Source organism: Cyprinodon tularosa, unplaced genomic scaffold (assembly GCF_016077235.1).
Source record: "Cyprinodon tularosa strain WSP-4 unplaced genomic scaffold, ASM1607723v1 ctg276, whole genome shotgun sequence".
NCBI lineage: Eukaryota > Metazoa > Chordata > Actinopteri > Cyprinodontiformes > Cyprinodontidae > Cyprinodon > Cyprinodon tularosa.
In genome coordinates this window covers 154,186-178,009 of record NW_024038981.1, presented here as the reverse complement: position 1 = coordinate 178,009, position 23,824 = coordinate 154,186, and the positions used below count along the sequence as shown (strand labels likewise).

General features: G+C 39.5%; 1 protein-coding gene across 15 annotated transcripts in view; it reads left to right on the top strand.

Moving 5' to 3' along the window:
- Window positions 1–22,707, top strand: part of mark2b (MAP/microtubule affinity-regulating kinase 2b) — a 66,803-nt gene extending 44,096 nt beyond the window's left edge. For 6 of the 15 annotated variants that reach the window (XM_038290106.1, XM_038290105.1, XM_038290108.1 and 3 more), the window contains 9 exons: window positions 502–559; window positions 794–945; window positions 1,301–1,395; window positions 7,061–7,198; window positions 11,978–12,244; window positions 14,616–14,642; window positions 18,718–18,756; window positions 19,341–19,447; window positions 20,424–22,707. In XM_038290106.1, coding sequence (XP_038146034.1) covers window positions 502–559; window positions 794–945; window positions 1,301–1,395; window positions 7,061–7,198; window positions 11,978–12,244; window positions 14,616–14,642; window positions 18,718–18,756; window positions 19,341–19,447; window positions 20,424–20,773 — 1,233 coding nt within the window. In that variant the 3' untranslated portion in view covers window positions 20,774–22,707. The remainder of the gene's footprint in view (window positions 1–501; window positions 560–793; window positions 946–1,300; window positions 1,396–7,060; window positions 7,199–11,977; window positions 12,245–14,615; window positions 14,643–18,717; window positions 18,757–19,340; window positions 19,448–20,423) is intronic. The other 9 variants (XM_038290107.1, XM_038290110.1, XM_038290117.1 and 6 more) reach the window with 6 other exon arrangements.
- Window positions 22,708–23,824: the final 1,117 nt, after the last annotated feature.

The window sequence follows — 23,824 nt, the reverse complement described above, 5'->3', positions numbered from 1 at the left end:
TCCTATTTGATGATGCGGTCGAGGGTGTGAACTCTGTACATCTGAACTGCAGAACGGGGAACTACCTGCGGGGCTTGGTGGAAATCACCATGGACACCGCACTCGCTCTGAACGCACCTTCTGTCCATGAGAGATACAGTGTTGAGTGTTTTCTGTGCCAGTGGCACCTTCTATGGAAAGAAAGTTCAAAAACAAGCTTAACAAAGAGGCACTCTCCTTGGAGATAATAAAGCAGAGAGAAACATAATTAACATTATTGGCAGCAATAAATAGAGTTTGAGTTTTGACACCCTCAAACTCAGGTTAGTTTCATAGAGTTTAACATGTTATATAACATATTTTTATTTTAAGTAGATAAATGAAAAGCATTTTGTTTTGCACTCCAGTCATGCTCTCTTCATGCAACTTTGGATGGGTTCATGAGTTTGCTGAAAAGAGAGAAATCTGACCGATCTACGTTCCTGTTTTATATAACGTGATACCTGTGTTCCTCCTTCAAAGGTACAGCGAAGCGTGTCGTCCAACCAGAAGGCTCAGAATCGCAGAACCACTGAGCAGGGTGAGACTCTTTTGAGTTGTTTAAACATGGAGTGTGATGAGAGGTGTGAGAGGACAAAGGTGATAGGAGTTTTTTTTTTCCTGTTTTATGCCTCTCTCTCTCTGAGAGACAATGCTCGAGTGATGTGTGGAAAAACAGGGGTGTCTCAAGGAAGAAAAGGGGACAAATGAGCTTCAGGGCTGTATTGAACCTCACAAATTCAAATAATTTCACTCATTCTCTGTCCTCACATAGGCTCCTCCTACTCCAGGAGGGGAGGCCAGTCAGACAACCGATCGACAGCGGAGGATTCTGGGGGAAAAAGCTCATCAGGCAGCTCCACCACCAGGGTCGGGGCCAGTCCGCTGGTCCCATCAGATCGTAAAAAGAGTGCTACGCCTTCCACTGTGAGTCCTGCCTTCCACCGTTCATATTTCTCTCATTGGCTAAGAAGGAGAACAGCTTAAAAAAGAAAACTCTGGCAGCATTGGCTCCTTACTAGTTCTACCAAGTAGACGGAGCTAAACACAGAAGCAGCAAAGCAGCGAGTACTTTCTAAGCAAAAGAGGAGAATGTGTCATTAATTAGGGAGTATTTACAATGGCTTTGAGAAAGATTGAAAAAGAAAAAATGCTGACACATGAGTACAAGGCCATCCATAAATTATAGGGACAGAAAGCTAGAAATTATGAGAATTTGACTGAAAAAGCAAGCAAGAGCCTTGATTCTTATATCATCTCCTGTTTCTCTCCGTCTCTGCAGAATAGCATCCTTTCCACCGGTACCAGCCGTAGTCGGAACTCTCCACTGACTGAGAGAGCCACACTTGGTCAGAGCATTCAGAACGGCAAGGATAGGTACGCACACCCTCAGCCTGCTTTACTATTTTAATGTCTTAGGAGAAATACACCCACATAGTCCCCCAAAGGAAGGCTGTACCGCTCCCCTGCTACTGGAAGCCCCTTACGCTGGTTTGTGAATGAAGCCATGTCGGTCGCTGATCCCTGGACCTTGGCTGGTGCCAGCTGGCTCAGGGAGGAGTAGGCCCTTCCAGGACGTGAAAATAAGGCCCTCCTGGGAATTTAGGCCAAACCTTACATTACAGATCTCCCAGTGCTGATCTTATAGAGGCCTACCAGTCAGAGCAGAGAGTTGTAGGGATACAATCCTTACACAGTAAAAGGATTCACAAGTCTATAATATTAGGTTATGAAACGGGCTTCCCATTTTCTTCCCCTGGGATTGGGATACTCCCTCTCATTTTGCTCTTTCTAAATTTAGCTCGCGCTTCCAACTCTTCCTTCGTTGCTTTAGGCCTTTCCAGTTCGGACAAAAAATACATTTTGTCTGCACTGGAACTAGAAATTTGTAAATGCAGTTCGGTAATTATTTTGTACCCATCATCAATGGTGCGTCAAGTTTTCGTATTTACACCATTCATGCCCACACATACAGCTCATGCTTAACCAGTCATATGCTTTGTGTGCTTTTTCATGAGCATCAAACATTACAGCCAAACCCTAATCCCAGCGGTGACACAGCGTTCATACTGCTTTATTACTGTTCATGTTGTTGGTCTCTAATGATCCTTTCAATCCCAGCACAGTACTTTATCTACAAAAAACAAAAAGTGCACAGATATATCTGATTAGTTTTCACTGATTGATCCCATTTGTTGTTTCATTTCCTCCATCAGTACTGACTGGTGATGAAGGGCTCATTGGAGACCTCATTGCTTAATGTTTTTAAATTACTGTGGGTCTGTTAACTATAGTGGTTTCTGCTAACATACTGGTTATCATCTGCTTTTTATTTTGAAGTTGCATTAATTTTTTATGTTCATCATTAATGCTTTGAAGTTTGGGCTTTTTTTTTTTCTTGTTCTACCCCTCCCACTCTGCCTGCCTCTCTCTTCTTCTCAACTCTCCCTCTTGGCTTTTTCTAATGTTCTTAATTTGGTCTTCTTTTATCCGAGCGCTTATCCCTGTGGACCCAGAGTTTCTTACTTTTCTCAGACTCCTCCTTTCTTTGCTTCCTTCAGTTCTCCTTGTCTTAATATTAATCTTTCTTCCTATTTCTCTTCCCTCCTCTCTCTTTTTAAGGGGATTAGCATAACTTGTAAATGGAATAATTTCCTTCTACTTTTTGGAAGAGTCACGGTAAAATAGGGCTTGGTATCGATTCAAATTTCAAGAATTTTCAAATGTTAAAGTCAGCATTTTTTAAAACTGATACAGTCCAGTCCAATCTAAAATTAGATTGCTGGTATTTTATTGTGGAGTTAATGCAAAATATTGATACTCGTGTTAGCATTAACATTAGCATTTAACAGTAAATTAATAAAGTAGTGGCAGTTAATGGTGGCTTTAGGACAGTGGAATATACTTAAAAATGTATTTGTCAATTCATGTTTGGTTTTATGAATTGACCTTAAGGAAATGAGATAATTAGGATTAGATTTATTTTTTTTGCATCAGTCCTATGGCAAAATGAAAGTCCATCCTCTTTATTCTTGTTAAATTAGGACTTCAATTATAATTATCTGGTCTTAATCAGTTATTAAAGTTGTTTAAATTCAACATCCATATTATGGATATTAACAGAAAGTATTGCTAGCATATTTTTAGATTGCTGGATTATTTATTTTGCATATTTATTTAACCGACTTCTGTTATGTTGCTGAGAAAGCAAGTTCCAAAATGAGACTGAAAAAGGAGATTACATTTTTTCCCATACTTTTTTCCTTTTATGTTTTGCCTTTAATTTTTCATTGTCCATAAAATATGTTAGGTTTAAATTTTTGTAACTTGACAAAACTAAGTAAATAAACTCTTAGGAAATTAGGATCCACCTTTGACAGGAAATACTTTAAAATTGTTGTTTTTATCTGTCCACAATCTCTTTCTGTAATTTTTCTATAGCATAATTCAGATTAACTTTTCAAAAATAACTTCTTGAACTTATATTGTTATGTTAGTATTTTATTTCTTTAATTATGTCTGCTTCCTGTGGTGCAGCACATAATGCTCTTATTCGTTTGGTTATTGATTGATTGATTGACATTTTTTGGTCTCGCAGTGGAGAGATATAGTCAAAAAGAGGAGAATAAGGTGCCAAAGAAAGAAAAAGGTGCATGGGGTATATACAGTATATACACATCTGACAGCTTTTTTATTTTTTTTCATAGCAGGATTGTTATACAGGGTTATTGCACAGGGTTTTTACATGGGTATTTGTATAGATGGATATTTATATATATGTAGGTATTGCACTGGGTGTAAAATATAACAGGTTATTGCACAGTGTATCATATAGTAATTGCACCTTATACATTGCACAATTTATTGCTGTTGAAGTGTTGTGTTGTAAAGTCGGGTGGCAGCAGGGATGGTGGCTTTAAATGAAGGGAGTGGGTTTAGCAAACATGATGATTAGTCTGTTTTCGAGAGGCTATGCAAGCTAACCAAGCTTTATTCCATTTGACAAGCCATGGTGGCTGAAATTTAGGAATTAAATGGTGATTTAAAGATAAGCTTCAACTTGATAAATATATTCATTTTAATTTTGTAAGTTACTTAAGTATCAGATAAATCTATAAGCAGAATTTAAACTGAATCTAACTTAAATGTAAAATAAAGAATTCAAACACCTCTTTAACCATTAAAATAAGGATTTTTACAGTTCACAATTGTGGATTTAAAGCTGTTTGTCAGTCTTGCAGATTCTTTCCTGTTTCCACAACCAGAGTGACAAATTTGATAAGATGGAGGGTCTTTTCCGACATAATCAAATCATCTTCTTAGTCATGTGCCATTGCTTTATTATCTGCTTTTCTCCGGAACACAAAACGCAGTGAACCCTGCTTGGCAGAGACTGGAACTAGTTAGTAGAAACATATTTTTTAAATATAGATGTGAAAACAATTATGAAAAACAGAACCAGTAATTTGAGCTGGAAATACAAATAGTGTTTAGTTAACATAATTAAAAGAATTTAAATGAGTCAAAGGCCTGTTCAATGCAAAAGAACTGTTTTTTTTTTTTGGCTTAAATCCTGCTCCGAGTCAGTGTCTTCAAACAAATGGGATGTTTAGTAGTCTATATACTCATTGATTAACAGATTACTGTAATAGATTATGATTACTTTAATGATTGATTAATTTGCTTCATAGATTCAGCTCTAATATACAGAGGAGTTCAAGGTCAACTTGATGTCCACAAAGTGACGAGGTCTTTGTGGCTGTAGAATGATGCCAGATCATCCCCCCTCTGCCACCCTGCTTCACATTCAAATTGAGGAGCTGCTATTGTGCTGTTAACCAACATTAGTGTTTAAAATGCTAGCTGAGGTGGATCCTAAGAGATGTAGAGTCAGTTTTCCGGGACTTCCTCTCCTGAGATAATGAGATGGACTTTTTATTCTTTGGTTATTACCTTAACCAGACTGGTAATGGAAGAATTTGCTTCATTTCAATCTTTGCTAAAAACTCCAGCCTTGTTAGCATCACTATATTAGCTGATCGAATTAACTGTGAATGCATTTGGTTAGTAGCTGCTTCTCTCCTTGTTTGTTCCCCCAAACTTTGCCTATGGAGGATCAAGGGAGCGTATTGTTTCTCCACAGTTTGCTTTTCTGTGTGGCTTAATTTAAATTTAAACCTGATAACCTTCATGTCCAAATAAAAACCATAGCCATAAAAGGATAACTTCCCTTTTTATCGTGACTCTTCCTCATGCTGATCCTCATCAGAAAGAGATGATTATATTTCCTCCATCATGTTTGTTTTCTATGTAATAATTTGTTTTTTCACCTCTCTAACTGTGCCTCTTTCTCTCTTAAGCTATCTTTTTTCCCTCTCTTTCTCCCTCTGGTACCACTCTCTGAAAACCAAATAAATAAATAAAGAAAACAAGAGCATGCACAGCGCCCTCACTGTGCACGCTCTTGTTTTTTCTCCTTCATTCCCTTTGCTGTGTTTACACAAAGTCAGAGCTGTCAGTAATGTGCAGAGATTTGTAGCATTTAGGCGAGCTTCCTAATTAAACACGGGCTTCAAGATGTAGTTCAGGAACGTTAAGGAGATGGAAACAGACCTCAAAGGTTTAGATTGGGTTCAGAAGGAAAAACAAAACAAAACAAAAACAACAAATAAAGGAAGAAGTAGGCCAGTGCTAGATGAGACAGGAGTGTAAACAAATCGAATCTATAATGCAAAGAGCTTATTCAATAACACACGCTACCTTGTAACTAAAGCAGGTCTTGGTATATGCCTATGTGAACTAGATGTTAGTAGCTGTACAATTAATTTATTAGTCTATCTGTGTATTAGATTTGGTAGAGGAGACCAAGGAACACAGCAGGCAGGCAGGTCAGGGAGAAGGTTTTGGAGACGTGTAGTAGCCTAGTTTGGATCTGAATAAAATGACGAGAGTACGGGACAGCTGAAAGAGTTTTATTCAGAGATGCAGCCACAAATCTGATGGTAACTCTGGAGGAGGTGCTGAGATCCACAGCTTATATCAGGGATTCAGTTGATGGGGCAACTATTAGTCATCCTTCCCACAAATCTGACCTCTAAAGAAGAAGGTGGTTAAACTTTCAGGCCTACATGCAAAAACTAGGGCTACACATCGCCCTGGAGACAACAGTGTCTCGGTTGAAACACGCTAGTAGCAGCATCATACAGTGGGAAGACTTTTCTTCAGTAGAGATGGGGGAGATGATTATCATAGAAAAAAAATACTTCAGAGGCTTTTCATCTAATCTGCCTTAGATTGAGCTATTTTACAAAGAAAAAGTAGAAGTTTCAGTCTCTGGATGAGCAGAGCTGCTAGAGAAAAGGCTTTACTGTCTCTGGGGAGCTTGGTTACTTTCTGTCACAAAGTCACACTAATTCTTGATGAAATACAGTTAATTTTGAGGATGTAATGAGCTTAAATGTTAAGGGAAGGGCTCTGAAAAGGGAAGCTTAGTTTGACCACGTTGTGCACAGCAGTGCTAATCAGTGCTCAGAGCAGAACTTAAAAGCTTTGAGCATTTTTCTTCTCAGAATGTTTTAGATTTCATTGCTTTTCTGCACATTTCTGTCATCGCTGCAGTTCCTTTGTCTAGGTTTGTCTCAGCTAGATCAAATCACAGCACTGAAGTTGGTCTTTTGTGTTTTTCGTGCGAAGATTAAAAAAAAAAAAAACACAAAAAGCCGTGTCTCTCTAATTGTGGCTTGATTTCTTTTCTTGTTGAGCCACACAGATAACTGTAAACGAAGCCCAACTCTTTTTGTTGCATGCATCTCCTTCCCCCCCTCTCTTTCCTCTCCCCCACCTCTCTCAGACTGTTTTTTTTTTTTTTTTTTATAAATGCTGCCTCTAACCATACTCCACCTCACTTTCCCACCTACCCTCACAAAAACCCCGCCCGTGTGTGTGTGATGCAAACGCCTCATGATGTGTCTGTTTGTGTGGATGTGTTTCGCCGGGCGGGGTGCTCCTCCTCTTCCTTTTTCCCCTCCCCTTCCCATGCCAGCCTAAACACTCCGGGCTCCCGAGCCTCCACTGCCTCAGCTGCCGCCGTCCTCTCTTCCTCCTCGCGTCCCCATCACCAAAAGTCCCTGTCCACCTCCAATCATCCATGCCCCTCTGACCTGCACGCACCACGGTCCAGGCAAGTCTCAGTCTCTGCATCTCAGTCACACAAACCCATCGCACACATCTTCTTTTTTCTCTCCTAAGCTCAAACCAAATTTTCTGGAGTGGACAAAGAGGAGGGATGAAGATGGGAGGAAAGCTCTGAAAACCTTCACCTCTACTAAAATAAAAAGCAACAGCCTTATTTTTTTTATCCATTTTAATGAATTTACTCACATACTGACAGAATCTGGCAGAAAGCTGTGACAACCTCTCCCCCTTCGCCACTATTGGGTTATTGATCTAAACATTAGATCTCCCTCCCTGCAGGAGCTGCTGTAACTTTAAACACTAACTGCTCTGCTTGTATCTTTACACGTCCTCTCATGCAGCCAAGACCGGGTTTGCAGACTTTACATTAGATTTTTGGATTATTTCCACTTTCATTTAGTGTAATGTTTATAATATATATATATATATATATATATGTTTAAATCTACAGCATCTTTACCTTAAGGTTTAAGCTACAAACCTGCATTTGTTTACCATTACAACATCTCCACAGCGACATGTGCAACATTTTCTAAAACTGGCCATCTCAGACCCGTTGGTTCCCTAGCAACAGCAGGGAACTACACAGTTGAGTTGAGAAAACGGTGCCAGCGTGGGAATGTTGACATGCCGTGCTTTTTTCTTCTTTTTTTTTTCTCTCTCTCCCTACAGCCAAATAGGCGCTGTCAAATCACACTTTTTAGCTGTCAGACCATAACTGAGCAGTCACATGATTCAGATCAAGCTGAGCAGGTTTTTCACCACACTGCCATTAACAGGAAGCCTTGTTTATTTTGTGTTAGGAAAGAAGATATTCACATAGACACACATAAAGGGACTGGTTTTAGTTAATATGTGAAATATTACATTGATCCTTTAGCTTACACATTAACTCAGCATTGCTTTAAAAATGTTTTTCTCTTTACATTCACATCATTAATTAGTAATATAGAAATATCCAAAGCAGTGCACAATTGGGAGGTTTTAACTAAAAATATGCCTGGTTTCTAAAGTGTGAATTTGTTTTCAGCTCCCCTGAGTTAGCAATCAGTGCACCCACAGCAGCTTTGTTTGCCTTTGCTTCTGTGAGCTGTTTAAAGTTTAGGCTGACCAGATTTATTGACTTCTAGTGACTAAAAGTTTAGCTTGTTCTTTGCAGAATAGCTTAAGGTTAGCTAGAATTTGTGGATACCAAACAGGTCTTGCTTAAGGGTTTCAAATAGAATAGTCTGGGCTTTGATCTAAAGCATTTTTATTGTCTGACTGCCTGTTAAGTGACCAGCGTCCCTGTCACTGCTAAAGTAAAGCCCCCCTACATCATGATACTGTCAATGTGATGTTTACTATGGATGGATGTTTAAACATGCCTCTGAGAGGTTCAAAACTCTGATTATTTATAATCTAACCCATATTAAAAGGTCTCCAGAACTTAATCCCCGTCAGATGTCTCTTGGTCTTCACAAAGCTGCATGTTTAGAATGCTCTTTGAGGCTTTCACTGATTGATTATATTTATATTAATTAGATGGGATTGAACTATTTACCAGGTGACTTCTTAATGCAATATGCTAAATTATAATGACAAAAACTGTTAATCCATCTGTTTTCATCATGTCTTTGTCTAATATGTTGATTTTTTTTTTCTAAATACAAATTCTGATGTTTTGATATTGTTTTAATATTAAATGTTGACATTTTTCTTTGTATACAAATGGGTTTTCCTGGCTCACAAAAAAAAGAAAAAGAAAATCATCTTTCCTAAATTTGACGGAAATTTTTAGATAGACTGTTGCACACAGTTGCCAAGGAAAACCCAGTTTTTATTTCTGAAGCTGGAAGTCTCCTCACACGAACCACCGAGGAGGCTTTTTATGGCAGAGCCATCTGTATACACACATTCTGTGTCTTAGTTTGTCCCGCCGTTTGCTGGCATTCAAGCTTTACCTGTCTGTCACTCTCAGGGCTACTTTGATATATCTCTCTAAACCGATCAGAGAGTTCCCAGAGAAAGCATGACTGCAGCTTGATCAGAGATCCCCCTTAGCAAAGTGACAAGGCAATGGAGAAGCTCCATTTTCTGCAGAGTTGATGTCAAAGTAGCCCTGTGTGGTTTTGTCAGCTCCATGTTCAAGTCTCGTTTTGTTGCATGCGTCGTTCAGCACTGAGCTTGGGCTGTTCAGAACCTGGTTGGAAACGTCGGAGAAAAGGTACAACTCATACACTTAGACTAACCAAAGACTCATGCATGAGACCCTTTACTCAGAACATAACCTATGCTCTTAACTCTGCCCCATCCTTTATGGTTCATCCATTCTGCCACAAACTTACCTGTTCTCCTAAAACAGTCTTGTTTTTGACTTTACACACAATGAAAGGGAGTGCACTTAATATGTTTGGGGATCAGCTCAGAGTCCAGGTTTATGAACAATCCCTTTAGAGGGGAGAGCAAAGTTTGAATTTCCCAAAGTTTAGCGTCCTGCTCTGTCTATGGTCCTGGTTTGCATTGATTTTGTTATTTTGTTTCTTTTCCTTTTGATGATCAGAGCAAATATATTCTATGAGGGGGGAAAAAACAGTCTCCAGACTCACAGGATGTTCCCCTCACAGAACGCCTCCTCCTTTGTGTTAATTTTTGCACCTGCAGTGAGCACAGCAGCTGGTAGCTGCTCATTTGTCTTTCCTTTTTTTAGAGACAAGCGTTTTCCTCTTACTCAAAAACTGTCAATCTAAAACCGAAGGTTTCTTTTAAGATATGTTTCGAAAGCCTGCGGCTTCTTCTGCAGCTGAAGGAATTGGAAACGGTTGGAGGGTTTAAATCGGGTCAGGGAAAGGTGGCTGCAACATGAAAGATGCATAAAATAATTTGTAGGCCTTTAAAGTAAGAAAGTTTTCTGTATTTCTACATAGTGCAAAGATTTTAAAAGAAACGTCAAGCACATTTGATTTGAATTCATATCTGTTTACATTAAATTTGTCTGAAACTCCAGTGTAATTAATGAATATTGTGATATTCATACTTAATAGCATAAAATCAATTAAAATATGAAAACAAAGTACGCCTAAGTCATGATAAGGTGAGGATTTAATGCCAATCAACAGATATCCAAGCAAGCATGTAGCGACAGCGGGAAGAAATAGTTTAGGTAAGTTTCCAGCACAGGAAGACACTTACATGGAACAAACTGGGCTTGGAGAACTTATTTAACTTGAAAAAAAAATGGGGAGTACACATGGTTACTGACATCAATAGTGTCTGAGGAAAGAAAAACTGAGTACATCAAGTGTACGGCAGCAAAAGCTCTAATCTGAACAGCCAGAAAAGAGACGAAACTTGATACACAAATGCTAACTAGGAGTACTTTCTAAGAAAAGTAAACGCAGATCGATAGCAGCTGTTTAGGATGAATGAAATTCATTCATTGCAGCAAACTGGAATTTTGCTCAAAGTTTGAAACATGGTTGCATTTGAATGGAGAGAGCATGTTGATATTTAGTTGCAGAATGGGGGAGGGGGCTGATGCTGCAGCTGTGGTGTGGAGGGGAGAAAAACCCTCTTTTGACAAAGTTACAAAAAAAGACTAGACCGAAACTTTAAAATGTGGTCTCAGGACAGTTCTTGAGACGAAATAAAACAATTGAATTTAGGTTATTGGGATGACTGCTTCATCAAAAGGGTTTCGTCTTAATCCAGGTGCAGCTCAACGTATAAAATCAATGTTATTTAAACTAAATGGAAAGCAGCGTGCTGGGGCTACGATGATGCAGAAACCAATAAAACTTTAGTTTGCACACTTTAACTGAAACTTTGCAGGCCGCCTTCTGTCAGAATCACCTGAAGATTTAATTGATGCTACATTTAAAGAGAACCTGCACTGTGCTCGCTTAAAGATGCTGCTGCTGCTGCATTGTTAGAAACCTCAAGTCCATTGCTGCTTTTCATATAGATTGTTGCTAATACACCTTATCCAGCCCATAGCTCATTTCTCATGCATACCACTTTTTTGAGCTATCAGACATTAGCAAACCCTCGTTAGATTATAGCATCCACTCAAGCAATTCCTCACACTATTTAGCTGAAATGGAGACACATTTTTGTGCTTAACTCTGCTCTCTATTCAGCTTTGTTTTTCATAGAGGGGGCTGCAGAGGACCGTTTTGCTCTCACAGCCTCATTATGTAACACATCTCTGGTGGGTAGCTTTAGTTTAAAGAGAGCAGCGACGGCAGAGGAGCAGTCTGAGCTGATCCAGATACAGAGCTTCCACTTAGACCTGCCTTAATATGAGCTTTAAGCTCTGAGATACAAGCATAATTCCCATATCTTTGGTTCTGGAACAGCCATAGAGCTGTTAAAGCTTTGCCCTGTTATTGAAGTTGTTTGGACCTGAAACATTAGTTGTGTGATGTCATCTTTAGCCCACTGCTGCTTCTTCTGCTGGAAGCTACTACCTCTTGGTTGTTTGTCTTCTGCTGCAGATGTGTGCTCCTCATATAGAGTAAAACATGCTTTAGCTTAGCTTCAGTGCGACAGTGTGCGTATGCATCAAGCCCTCAGGCTGAGACATGAGATGATGTGTGGATTTGTTTGTGTTGCTGACCGAACTCTACTCGGTCAGAATATATAGATGTTGAACAACTTTGTCTTTAAACGCTTGTGGGTGATTTTTTTTCCTACTTTTCTCATGACCATTTCCTGTTTTATAATCTTTTTTTCCCCTCCACCTTCCCCCTCTCCTCTGTTTTCCTCCTTCCCACCACCTCTGCAGTGCCGCGTCACAGCGGACGCCTGGTGCCTCACCGTCGGCCCACAACATCAGCAGCGCCACTGTGTCGGACCGAACCAACTTCCCTAGAGGCGGGGTCATCCGCAGCACGTTCCACGCGGGCCAGCAACGGGGCGCCCGCGACCAGCAGGGCTCCGCTTACCCCGGGGGACCCGCATCCCCATCCCTGTCGCATGGCAACAGCCAGGCCCGTCGGACACACGGCGCCACTGGGATTTTCAGCAAGTTCACATCCAAGTTTGTACGCAAGTGAGTGGTTGGTGGGGGAAGCGCTCGGGAAGTTGAGCGAGGCGACTTAGTTGTAGGTTTGTCACCGGTTTCAGCTTTAGAGGAAGAAAATTAAACAGGAAGGAGAGGATAGGATGTGAAGTAAAAGAGAGAGGCTAACATCGGGGAGTTATATTAGTAGTCAATATCTTTAAGAGACGGTTAAGTCACATGAAGCAAGATGTGCACTAAAAGTTATTTAATGGGCTGGTTTCCTCCCAGAATAACAGTCCTCTGCACCGTCATCCACAGCAGTCCATGGAGGGGCTGAGCTTTAACTCTGCAGAGGTGAAAAAAGAAAGTGGAGGGTAACAGCTCTATAATTTGGGTTGGAGCTGTCCCCAATAGGTACTTATTTTGGTTGCCATCCAATTTCTTTGGCATCTTGTTTAACGCAGCTGTAGAGGTAACGGCTGATGTGATTTAATGGTTGATCTAGAAACATACGGCACAGCCTTGATCCAAATCTGTGTGTTTTATCAAACTGATTGTAGCTGTTTAATTATTCATAAAAGCAGAGCTCAAATGGTTTCATATAGTCAAAGAAGAGGTAGCTGTCACATTGACACCTAAAAGATTTGTCCTCATACAAACATTTATTAGTATTAAATAGGAACATAATTTAAAAGTTGTGCTTTATTACGTTTTTATTCAGCATGTTTGAGGCTGTGGAGATACTATAAAAGTAGAAATTTGGGCGAGTCCATTGAACTGAGTAATATAGCAATTAATAAAGATGAATATTGATTTTATGTTAAAATGAATTAAGCTATTAATCTATTAAATTTATCATTGATATAAACTAAAACTGAATTACCAATAACCGTACTTACCATGGGGTTTTTATCCTTTCCTTTGCCTACATCCCCCAGAATGCCGTGGGTTTCTATATCTGAACTAGGTTAAATGGGCTCTATACTTCCTGAACTTAAGGCAGCTCCTTTGTTTCCTGTCTTTCATTACCCGATCAAGTGATTAACCCAGCTGTGACTGACGTCAGTAACCATGACAACAAAGGCCAGACACACCTGGATTATTCAGTTCATCCACTAAAGAAAGACATGAAACAAAGGAGCTGCTTCAGTTAAGTGAAGTTATGCATAGAGCCCATTATAGAACCTTCAATTGGAGATATTTTCTATAGATATTAATCAGGTGTCTAAAGAAATGGGAGATATTTATAAACGCACAGTTCTAGCTTTATTAAAATTGGTGTTTATAAGAATCAACATTACAGTAAAGTATAAAAAAACAGGACATTCATAGATATATCACTATGATAAAAGGACGTTGAAGATGTTTATAAATGGTTATAAATATAAAGATAAGCAAATCAAGTCAGTTAGATAGAATTAGCATCATTTAATGCTTATTACAAATAGTTTTTACTATTTTATATTTGAAAAAGGACTATCAATCAATTCATTACTTAACAAAATTCCCCCCTTTTAGCTCATGTGCTTTAGCACATGAAATCAAGGGAAAAGCAAGTGGAGGACAAAAGGGAAACCAGATAACCAGCTAAAGTGGCTAAGAGGAAGGCTCTGGATGTGTAGAGAGAGAGACAGCAGGGACAGCAGAAAAACCTGCGTGTTTTTGGTAACAGGTGTGGAAATTAGTAAATCTGCGTTTTAGGCTTCAGTTTAGAGTTCTGATGGGTTAGTCTGTGTTTCTAAAGGTTAAGCCAGCGTTATTCCTGTATCCCCCACATGGAGACAAACCATATATATATGCGTGTATACGAGGAGGAGACGGAGTTACAGCCACTCTCCAAGCCTCCCACTCAGAGTATCCATGGTTACACCGGAGATATCGCTTTTCCTACAACTATAAATACCGCTAGTGGGGACACCTTGACACACATGCTCACACACAAACGAGGAAAGCAGGAAATCTTAGACTGTAAGCGCCTCGCCTCAGTCAGGCTGGCCTCTGTGCTGTGTGTTAGAGATGAAGTTGTTGCTTAACTGTGTCTTTCTGTGTTTATTAGAATGGTTTTTTTTTTTTTTTTTTCTGCACGGTTGACCCTTCTCACATCACAAACGCGAGTAACCAGGACGGCTGTGTATGTGGAGGAGTGTTTCATCTCATTTTGTTTTTAAAGTGAAGGGGGGGTTGAGATGAGGACTCTTAATTAAATGTTCCCACAGAGATCCATTTAAATCCCTCCTAACAATGTTTGTTCACCTTTTAATCCCCATGTGGAAACGCTTTGCAGAAACACTGATGTTGGGGTTTTTTAACTTTATTTTTGATTCAGTTTCTTTTTACAGAAAAGTTATAAAAACGTACGTTTTTTATATATCCAATTTTTTTTCTCTTTCTTTCTTTATCCCTCTTTTGTTTGTTGTAGAAATCTCTCGTTAAGGTTTCAAAAAAGGTAGGCAACAAACCTAACGTTAAACATAACCCCCTTGATATATTTTTACACGTTTATTTCCCTCTTTATATATATATATTACACGTGTATATATTTATATATACATCCTTCCCTTTTTATTTTGGTGTTTTCGTGCAGCTTTTTTTTTTTTTGTTCAAAATCTTCCTTTTGTTCCTATTTTCTGTGGTTTGGCCCCTTTTTCTTCCCATGATTTTGATTGTTTTGGTCAGATTTTATTTTAATTTCCGTACTAACATCCCTATCACTCACCATACAACTTACCATCATCATCATGCTGAATAACGCTTCACCTCTCTTCCTCTTCATCCTGCCACCGTCCTTCCCATCCACCTCATCCCTGCCCCCGTTTATTAAACATTTAGCTGGAAAGTGTGAGACCTTAGATCTTCTAAGACCCAGATTTATTCTTGCCTGCATATTCTAGACATTACAGATATTTCTAAGATCCAAAAATGGGGAGAAGTATGGCAACAGAGAGAATCTGATCATCCACCTAATCAGAACTCATAGATTTAGATTTGGGTTTTGCTATCTGATACCAGACATCAATTTTCAGGAGCAGAAAGTTACAATAAATAAATGAAAAATGGAAGATAAAGTCCCATTTCCTTACTAAGAGTGCTGTTAAAAAGTATTCACCCCCTATATAAAGTGTCTTTATTTGGGATTTTCTGTCACACTGAAATGTTTCAGATCAAAACAAGGTGATGGCGGTGTGATGGTCTGGGACTCCTGAGACATCAATGAGCTTCTCTCCTCGTTTAAATAAAAAATGTAATCAGTTTAAGATGCTGAGAAACAACAGAATGTGAATTGAATAATTTCAGCAAAGCAGAGTGGGCCACACACTGCTCCTCATATCTTATTATTTGTTTACTTTCAATACATCACCTTTGTCTGGTAACAGAATTCATCTGAGAAATGAAATGACAGAAAAACAATAAACCACCCTTAATGGGGCGTTAAGCGTTTGGTTTGAGGTTATTTTTCTTTTCAGCACTCTACGATCGTAGCTAGATGTGCAACCTCTCCCCCAACATTCATCAGTGTTTCTTTAATCCAAGCTAACTCCTTCAGTCCATCACCCATCACGCTCTCTCTGCCCTAATCAGTTCAGCTGCTGGAGTCGGCTCTTCTTCCTGTCAGGAGGTAGCTTGTTTATGAGCCTTTTGCTCTGGTGGGGTGTAGTTGTGGACAGAGGCAGAGAGGAGGAGAGGACCCAGGAGGGACGGGGCTGCAGTGTGTTCAGGCTTTTTTTTTTTTACTTTTACATTCATCTCTGTGTTCTCACTCACTCTGGCATTGGCTCCCTAACAACAACAGAAGCAGCAACAACAGACCTGGATGGCTTTGAGCAGCTGTGGCTGGAAACCACTTTTTTTTTTAAATCTTTTATCTTTGTGAACACTTATTAAAACATGTGGACTTGTACACTCACACACCTTTCTCACATATTTTTCATTGAGAATGCCAAAAAGCATGTCAAGAGGACACATTTCTCACCTGCATTGGTTTGTTTGCACCAGCAGGTAGGGCAATGCTGCCACTCTATGTGGGCCATTGCTCCACCTGCTGTGCAGAGCTTGTATTACATGTTGTCTTTGTGTCAGGATGATTTTTTTATTATTTCAAAAGAAAAAGAATTTATAGGAAATATTTTTTTAAATGTGTTGTTTTTTGTTAAAATGTGGGATTTTATGTGTGATGGTTGGGATCACATTGAGCTCAACCATCAAAGGACTTCAAGAACAGAATAATTTTAGATTCTTAACTCTAATGCTTCTTGATATATCATTGAAAATGGTTATGATGTTGAAAAGCCTTAAAATAAAGTTTCATTGAAGCTACAACAACTAGCATTAAGAAAATATAGGAAAATGCAAAACCTTTTTCTGTAGATTTTCTTAGCCATACTTCATCCTTTATAACCTAATAATTGTTTATTTTCTTGAATTGTTTTAAGCTAATCTGATTTTCCAACAACTTTGGTTATTAATTATTACTGCGGCTCAATATTGTGGTGGATCCTGAGTAATTTCCAACCATCTATATGTAGCGTTTACCTCAGTGGTTTGTGATTTTTGGTGGTGAAATGAGAGAAATATTGTGCAATAAGAACCTCCGTTTGGTTTGATGTAGAGAGAGCAAAATAATAAAGCACAGTAATGGATCCGTGTTGCTCTGGGACTTTCTCTGTTCCTAGAGAAACAGCAGACCAAACTGCAGTAGTGGCTTATTTTTATCGACGACCGGCTGACAGCAAAGGACCACAGGTCTAATTCGAAAATTCGAACCTGGTTCATCCGTGGGTCGAGCACTAAGGCCTCCATAAATGGGGTCGTGTGCACCAACCACTGCGCCACCGAAGCACGCCCTAAACTAGATATTTTAAGAGGAAGTGAGGTCCGCTTTTCCTGAAAACTCAAAAGTGGTTCCTCATCATTTGGGTAAAATGCCTAAGAACCAGATATAGATATAGATATAATGATGTATGCAGGTTCAAGTTGTTCTCTTTTATTAACCTTTATGTAGATTTTTGATTATTTATTTAGATTTTTGATTTTGTTGAACTCTTTTTCTTCACCTAATGACAAACATCCTTGTTTAAAACTTTAGAAAGTCTAATTTTAGATCTTATAGGACAGTTCTAGGAGCAGACAGTCAGTGCTGGGATGACATGACTTGTTCTCTTCCCTTCACTTTTCTTACTTGCTGCAGTTACAGATACATTTATTTTAAGGCTTTTACACATTTTCGATTTCTAAGTGGGATAAGTATAAATGATACTGGCAGTTTCTGCAAATATTTGTCCTTATAAGAATAAGACTGTTGAATTGGTCATTTCCAATAATTTGGTCCGTCACATCCGAGTGTCTCCATCTAGTTTGTCTTCTGTGTTTTCTGTCCAGTCTGCTGGGATGAAAGTGGATGTTTGTATTTATTTTACAAAGGGTGTGTGTGTGGGTGGGGGGTACAGTTTGTTACTAATACTGGTTGGTTTAACCAAAGTGCTGGGGTCACTTATGCTCCTAACATCCCTCAGATGCCGGACTCGCCCCTCACTGTGCCGCTCTGGTTGCTCCAAACTCCATCCTTGATCCAGACATTTAATCCAGCTTCTTATGACCCGCTCTCTGTCACCTTTATTTTTTTTAACCGTACTACGTGAATAATTTCAGATTATTTTTATCTTTAATCACTTCGGATCCATCCATGAATTGTAAGAAATCGCAAAATCAAAACGCGGTCAAGACTTAAAGAAACAGGCAAAACAAGTCATCCTAAATCAGGCAACAAAAATTGCCTTTTATGGCTTTTTAAGAGGATCTACATTGGCTCTCTGTAGTATTCAATAATAAGGCTTAGATTACATTTAATTTTGTTTTAAATTTGTGCTTTTGTGAAGTCACTCCTTTCATTTATTTGATTTTTTTTAAATCCACATATATCAATGATGTTTACTGTAGTTTTGGCTGAGAAAAGACATTAATACAACTTCTTTTAAATAAACCCTACAGTCCTTTTAGATGTTAAATATGCTGAGATTTTCTTTAAAAAAGGATTACAATACCTCTTTTTAAACATTTAATAAACGTGTTTATTCGCCAATAGACTCAGTGTTTTTTAGACGGGTCACTTCCTGTATGTACATAAAGTTTCCATCATCTGAGAAGGCTATTTTAAAGAAATGTTGTGTGGACATTTCGAATCATAACAGGTAAAAACCCAGGAATTATCAATCAGTTAAATGCAATACAGTCCAAACTGATCCCAATATGACATAAAATTTTACTCATGTCTATGTCAGAAGCCATTTATTTCAGTTTGAAACAGTTTTATTTATTTCTAACCCAGTCCTGATTTCCATTTCGTCATCCATGGCTCTAATCCATTATTATGCCATCTGATAAAGGTTGATGGGAAAATGTTGGATACGTAGTTGGAGTGGAGTATTCAGGAGGGCATGGTGATGCAGAGCGACCGTATTTTGTTTAGATCATTACTACCTTTGTAACTTCAGAGAAATACTAAACTTGTGTTGATTTTTTCCGAGGAGTCCGTATGAGGGAGAGGGTCGGGATGAGGGCAGCAGGTGAGAACAGCCCGCAAAGATCGAAACCAAAGGAAAAAAAAATCTTTTTAAGTCCTCATGTTGTAACAAAGTGCCCGCCGATCAGTAGACTGGGAACCAATCAGTAGCTGGTGGGGAGCTTGGGAGAGGAGCGGGGCTGGGCTAATTGGTCTGTGATTCTGGGTTGTCCAATCAGGGGACGGGTGGTAGCGTCATTAGTAGAGAATGATGGTGTCGGTGTGGAGGGTGAGCTGCATGGTGGTGAGTGGAGGAGTTGGGAAACGACTCCTGTTTAGGCACCAGCACGTGTGTTTGTGTGCAGAAAAAGATTCAGGGAGAACCTGCCGACTGATTGGATGGCGTGCACACAAGCCCACGGAGGTGCTGTAAGAGTTTACCTGGTCTTCATTCACACATCCTCATTGGTTCTGCTTCTCCTCTCAATCCCTCCTCCACTCTTCTCTGCTTCTTGCTCCAATTTCTTTTTTTTTATCTCCACTGTTTTCCTCTTAACTCTGAAACTTTCTCTGTTTCCTACCCTCTCCACTCTTTTAAACCCCCCTCCTCTTTCCGTTCCCATCTTCCCTTCACGTCACTCCACACAGATCCGTGCTGAGCAGTACTGTAGACAAGTCTGAGAAGACCTCCGGCGGCGTTCTGTCCTCCTCATCCAACAATGAAGAGAACTCCTCGCCGGGGTCCGGAAACACGGGTGGGTTCCCTTCTCCTGACATTGATGAAAAGTTGAAAACATGGGAAAAAACGGTGCGATAATAAAAGGAATGACTGCAGCTGGAAGACGTTTGTAAAGCAAATCAAATTTTATTTCCGCTCATTTTGATTTTTAAAATTATAATCCTCTCATTATTGTGGTTGCTTGTGCACCTCTATCACACTTTTTTCTTCCACTCAACTTTCCTAGAATGAGTAAAATAGCATTCCTTTGATAGAAATTTAGTTTTTTTTTTATTGATTTTTTTTATTTGTCTTTTTGTTCATAGTTCCCAAATTAACCAAACCAGATTTTCATTACCCGTATAGCTTAATAAAACAAATAGATAATAATTCCTACCTGGTTGTAATAAATCATTTAAATTTCTTAGTTGAACTTAAAAAAATGTAAATAACTTTTAGTAATTAATTTCAGATTCATTTAACGGAACCAGTGAATCTTAAAGTCTTAGATTTGATCTACCTAAACTTTAAAAACAATCCCTGCAGTGCAGAGACTCATGTCTGCAGAAACCCACAGGGTCATAAAGAGATTAAAGAAGCAAAATGGGTTGGCATGAAAAAAATCTAAAAAATATATACATTTCTTTGTAACAAAGTATGTTTTTTTTTTTTTTTTTTTTTTACTTGATTTATTTATAAGTGAAAACCTTTTTCTAGTTTTGCACATCGCAATCTGAGTTTTTTGACTAAATGAAGCAACAGTTTGGTTTTTGATGGGTCTAAAAACTAGAAGGTCAAATGTTCTGGTAGATCTGGGATTAAACTGGGATTAGAAGCACTCTGCTTTTTTTGTGACTGTATGAAAGCTTATTTTGATCCCATGTTTACATTTTCACTATACTTTTTGAAGGAAAAGTTGTGAACTTTGTGTTTTAAATGTCTATAATATTAAGCTAACAGGACAGAAAAGGTCAGGTTTCTGAGATGAAAACTCTTCCATCGCCCCCCTCTAGGTGGCACCGGCACCCCTCCGGCCAACGCCAGCCAGAAGGACTCCGCCAAGCCGCGCTCCCTGCGCTTCACCTGGTCCATGAAGACCACGTCGTCCATGGAGCCCTCGGAGATGATGCGCGAGATCCGCAAGGTGCTCGACTCCAACAGCTGCGAGTATGAGCTGCGCGAGCGCTACATGCTGCTGTGCGTGTCGGGCAACCCGGCGCACGACGACTTTGTCCAGTGGGAGATGGAGGTGTGCAAGCTGCCGCGGCTCTCCCTCAACGGCGTGCGCTTCAAGCGCATCTCGGGCACGTCCATTGCCTTCAAGAACATTGCTTCAAAGATTGCCAATGAGCTGAAACTGTGAGCAGAGAGAAAGATGATGCTGTAGTTTGTTTTTGTTTTGTTTTGTTTTTTGGGGTGGGGGGGGGTTAGCTGAAGGTTGGGGTCACTTTAAAACATGATTGTTGTTTAGACTAAAGTCTGAAGTAGGGCTGCGACTAGAAACCTTTCTGATGGAGATCTGCTCAGAGCCGACTTCCTCTGAGGTGTGAAGGACTTTCAGACGCCGCTCTTCTCTCCTGGGGGGGGGGGTCTCTCATCCACTAAGACGTTCCACTCTTCTGCATGTCTGATCTTCTCTCTGATTATTTTTTTATTTTTTGTTAGGAGGCACTTTGATCACTTGGACCACTCCAGTTTTTCCTCCTTGTATTTATTCAGTTTCTGCACGGTTCTGCTGCCAAGTCTCTTTGGATGGAAGTGGGAGGGGTCGCACTAAAGTGGGAGGGGGTTTTTGCCGAGCCTTATTTTAGTACCAACTTGGTTCACGTTTGCTCCGATGGTCCCAAAAAGTGAACAGACTCCAGCTGAGCCACAAACGCACCGATTGGACAGCCTATGTGACGGACTCCCCCTCTGCTCCTGCCCCCCCCAACAGCACAAACGCATCTGGACTTTCAACCTTCTCACTCCGTTTCTTAGTTTAGTCGCTCAGACTTGATGTCGCCATCTTTGTTTTTTGTTTTTTAAGTGGCTTTTTAAGAGTTGTGCACTGGAACAAGATTGGAGGGGGGGGTTAAGTTGCCTTTAGTAGAACAATTTAATTATGGGGTTATGTTTTTGTTTTTTAAAATCATGCTCACATGATTTATTTGTACTGTTAAGCCCCTAAAGTCCCCCCCACCCCTACGGCTGGTTGGCATCATGCCTTCATATCCAGAATGTCAGCCTCTTCCTCTCCCATCTTCCTCCTGCTTGTTCAAACGTCCCAAAGAGCAAAACTCACAGGAAAAGTCATCTTTTATTTTTTCTTTATTCTGGAGGATGTTATAAAGAAGATCACTGGAAGAAAAAAAAAAGAAACAAAAAAAAAGATAATTGACGACGAATGGTTAATTATTTTCCTCTACTTTTTGATTTGATAATATATTTTTGTGTAGTTGAAATTATTGGGGCTTTGTACAGATTTTTGCGAGGGGGGGGGGGATTTGGATCATATCATTGCTGCCTTTATTTTTATTTTTTTTGAGGGTGTACTGCACCTTTAACGGCTCAGATTTAACTCCAACCCTCCCTGGATTATTGATCTATTTAATGATGATGGTGGTGGTGATGATGATGATGACTACTGCTGGTTTAATTTGTGTTTTTTTGGGCCTTTTTTTTATATTATTTTTACTTCATTAAAGGAGGCCTTTGTTGGTCCAGAATGGCTTGAAGTAGATAGAGAAAGTTTAGTTTCTCTCATATCGGAGCACCCATTCGGGCTCTGGGGGGGAAAAAAACAAAACAAGAAGAAAAACGCCCAGGCATACTCTGGGGTTTGCATTTGACGCTTCAGTTTTTGAGCTGAAGCAACAGAAATAAAAAGCAAATAAGCCTGAGAACGCCTGGGAGCCGTCGGTTAGTTGAACCTAACTCAACTCTTTTCCTTTTTTCCTTTCAGTTTTTAATACGTCGATCAATGTATTAAGGTGCTGGGTATTGGATTCTAATTATTATTATTCAGCCAGTTGCTGTTATATTATCTTTCAGGGTTGATTTTTATTTTGCATTATTTTTCGTTTTACATTGCTGTAATTTACATTGATTTTAAATGTGTTTTGAGGAAAAGTGTAACTGTAGTGGTGGGTTTGTTTTTGTTTTTCCTCCTCTGAGGATGGGGGGTGGGGGGGACCACTGGGGAGGGACGATCAGCTCCTTAAGAAAATGTATTATTTGTTTTGGGTTTTTGTTTTTGTTCAAACACGACATAATGAAAAATTACAATGATAGTAATAAAACAATGATATAATGCCGGCCTGACTGCTCTGCTCGTCTACTTGGAGGGTTTTATATCCGACTACAATCTGCTGGATCTATGGGATTATTTTATGTAATAAGCATTAACAACCTCACAAATGGCACGCTAATACAAATATCACTAATAGTAAATAGATCAATCCATTTTGTCCGTATGTGTGTTTACATTTTATCCAATTGTTTCTGTAATTTTAAGGTAGTATGTTTGAGTTTAAGGTTAACTGAGGGGCAGTCGTCCTTTAAGATCATCTGCATTATGGTGAGTAATTCAGGTGCTAAAGAAGCTCCAGACCATCACTCTACCACCACCGTGTTTGACTGTAGGTATGTCCTCTGAATTGCTTTGTTACGAATGTAAAATGGAGTCAAACCTCCCAGAAAGATGTATTTCAGTCTCCTACACCGAATGTTTCTTCTTAATTGGTTCTTGGGTCAGCTGGTATCTGAACTTTTACCTCTCCAGTCCTTTTTTTTCTTTGAATCATGATCAAAGACAAGTTAGAAGGCTACAGATTCGTACCGATTACGTCATAGCGCGGCGCCGCAGTCGGTTTGGATTGCAAGACACCTCGTTACGCATTCCGATTTTAAGGACCGATCCAGTGTATCCTATCTATCCTTGGTTATCCCAGGATTCATTGAGAGGCCAAGCAAGCCGGCTGCTCCATGCTCGGAGGAAAAAGGTATTTGGTGCCAAACAGTGGTGAATATTGGAAGTGCAGTTTAATATAATACAAATATGTGAATCTGAAAATAATGCAAATTGTTTTTAAATGGTTATTGAGTCAGATATATAGCAGCAATGTTTGGTTTATTGAAATATTTTTTATCTTTCTTGATCTTGATCTGGCTGAGCTGCAGTGAGAGGTTTGGTATACAGTCTTTCCCTGATTTGTGTGTAAAATCACGGTTGCTAGGCGACATATCATACGCTGGTAAAAGTTGCAGAAGGCTTGACCTATTCCATAGCCATAACCAAAACTCTTACAGTCTCCTTATTTTTTACACACCTTAAAGGATCCAGTCTAGATAGACAGGGTCCTGGGAGGATGCAGCCTTTAAAATTGAAAACAGCCCCAGAGTGTTTGAGAGGATGGTGTTGGTCTTTTTGACC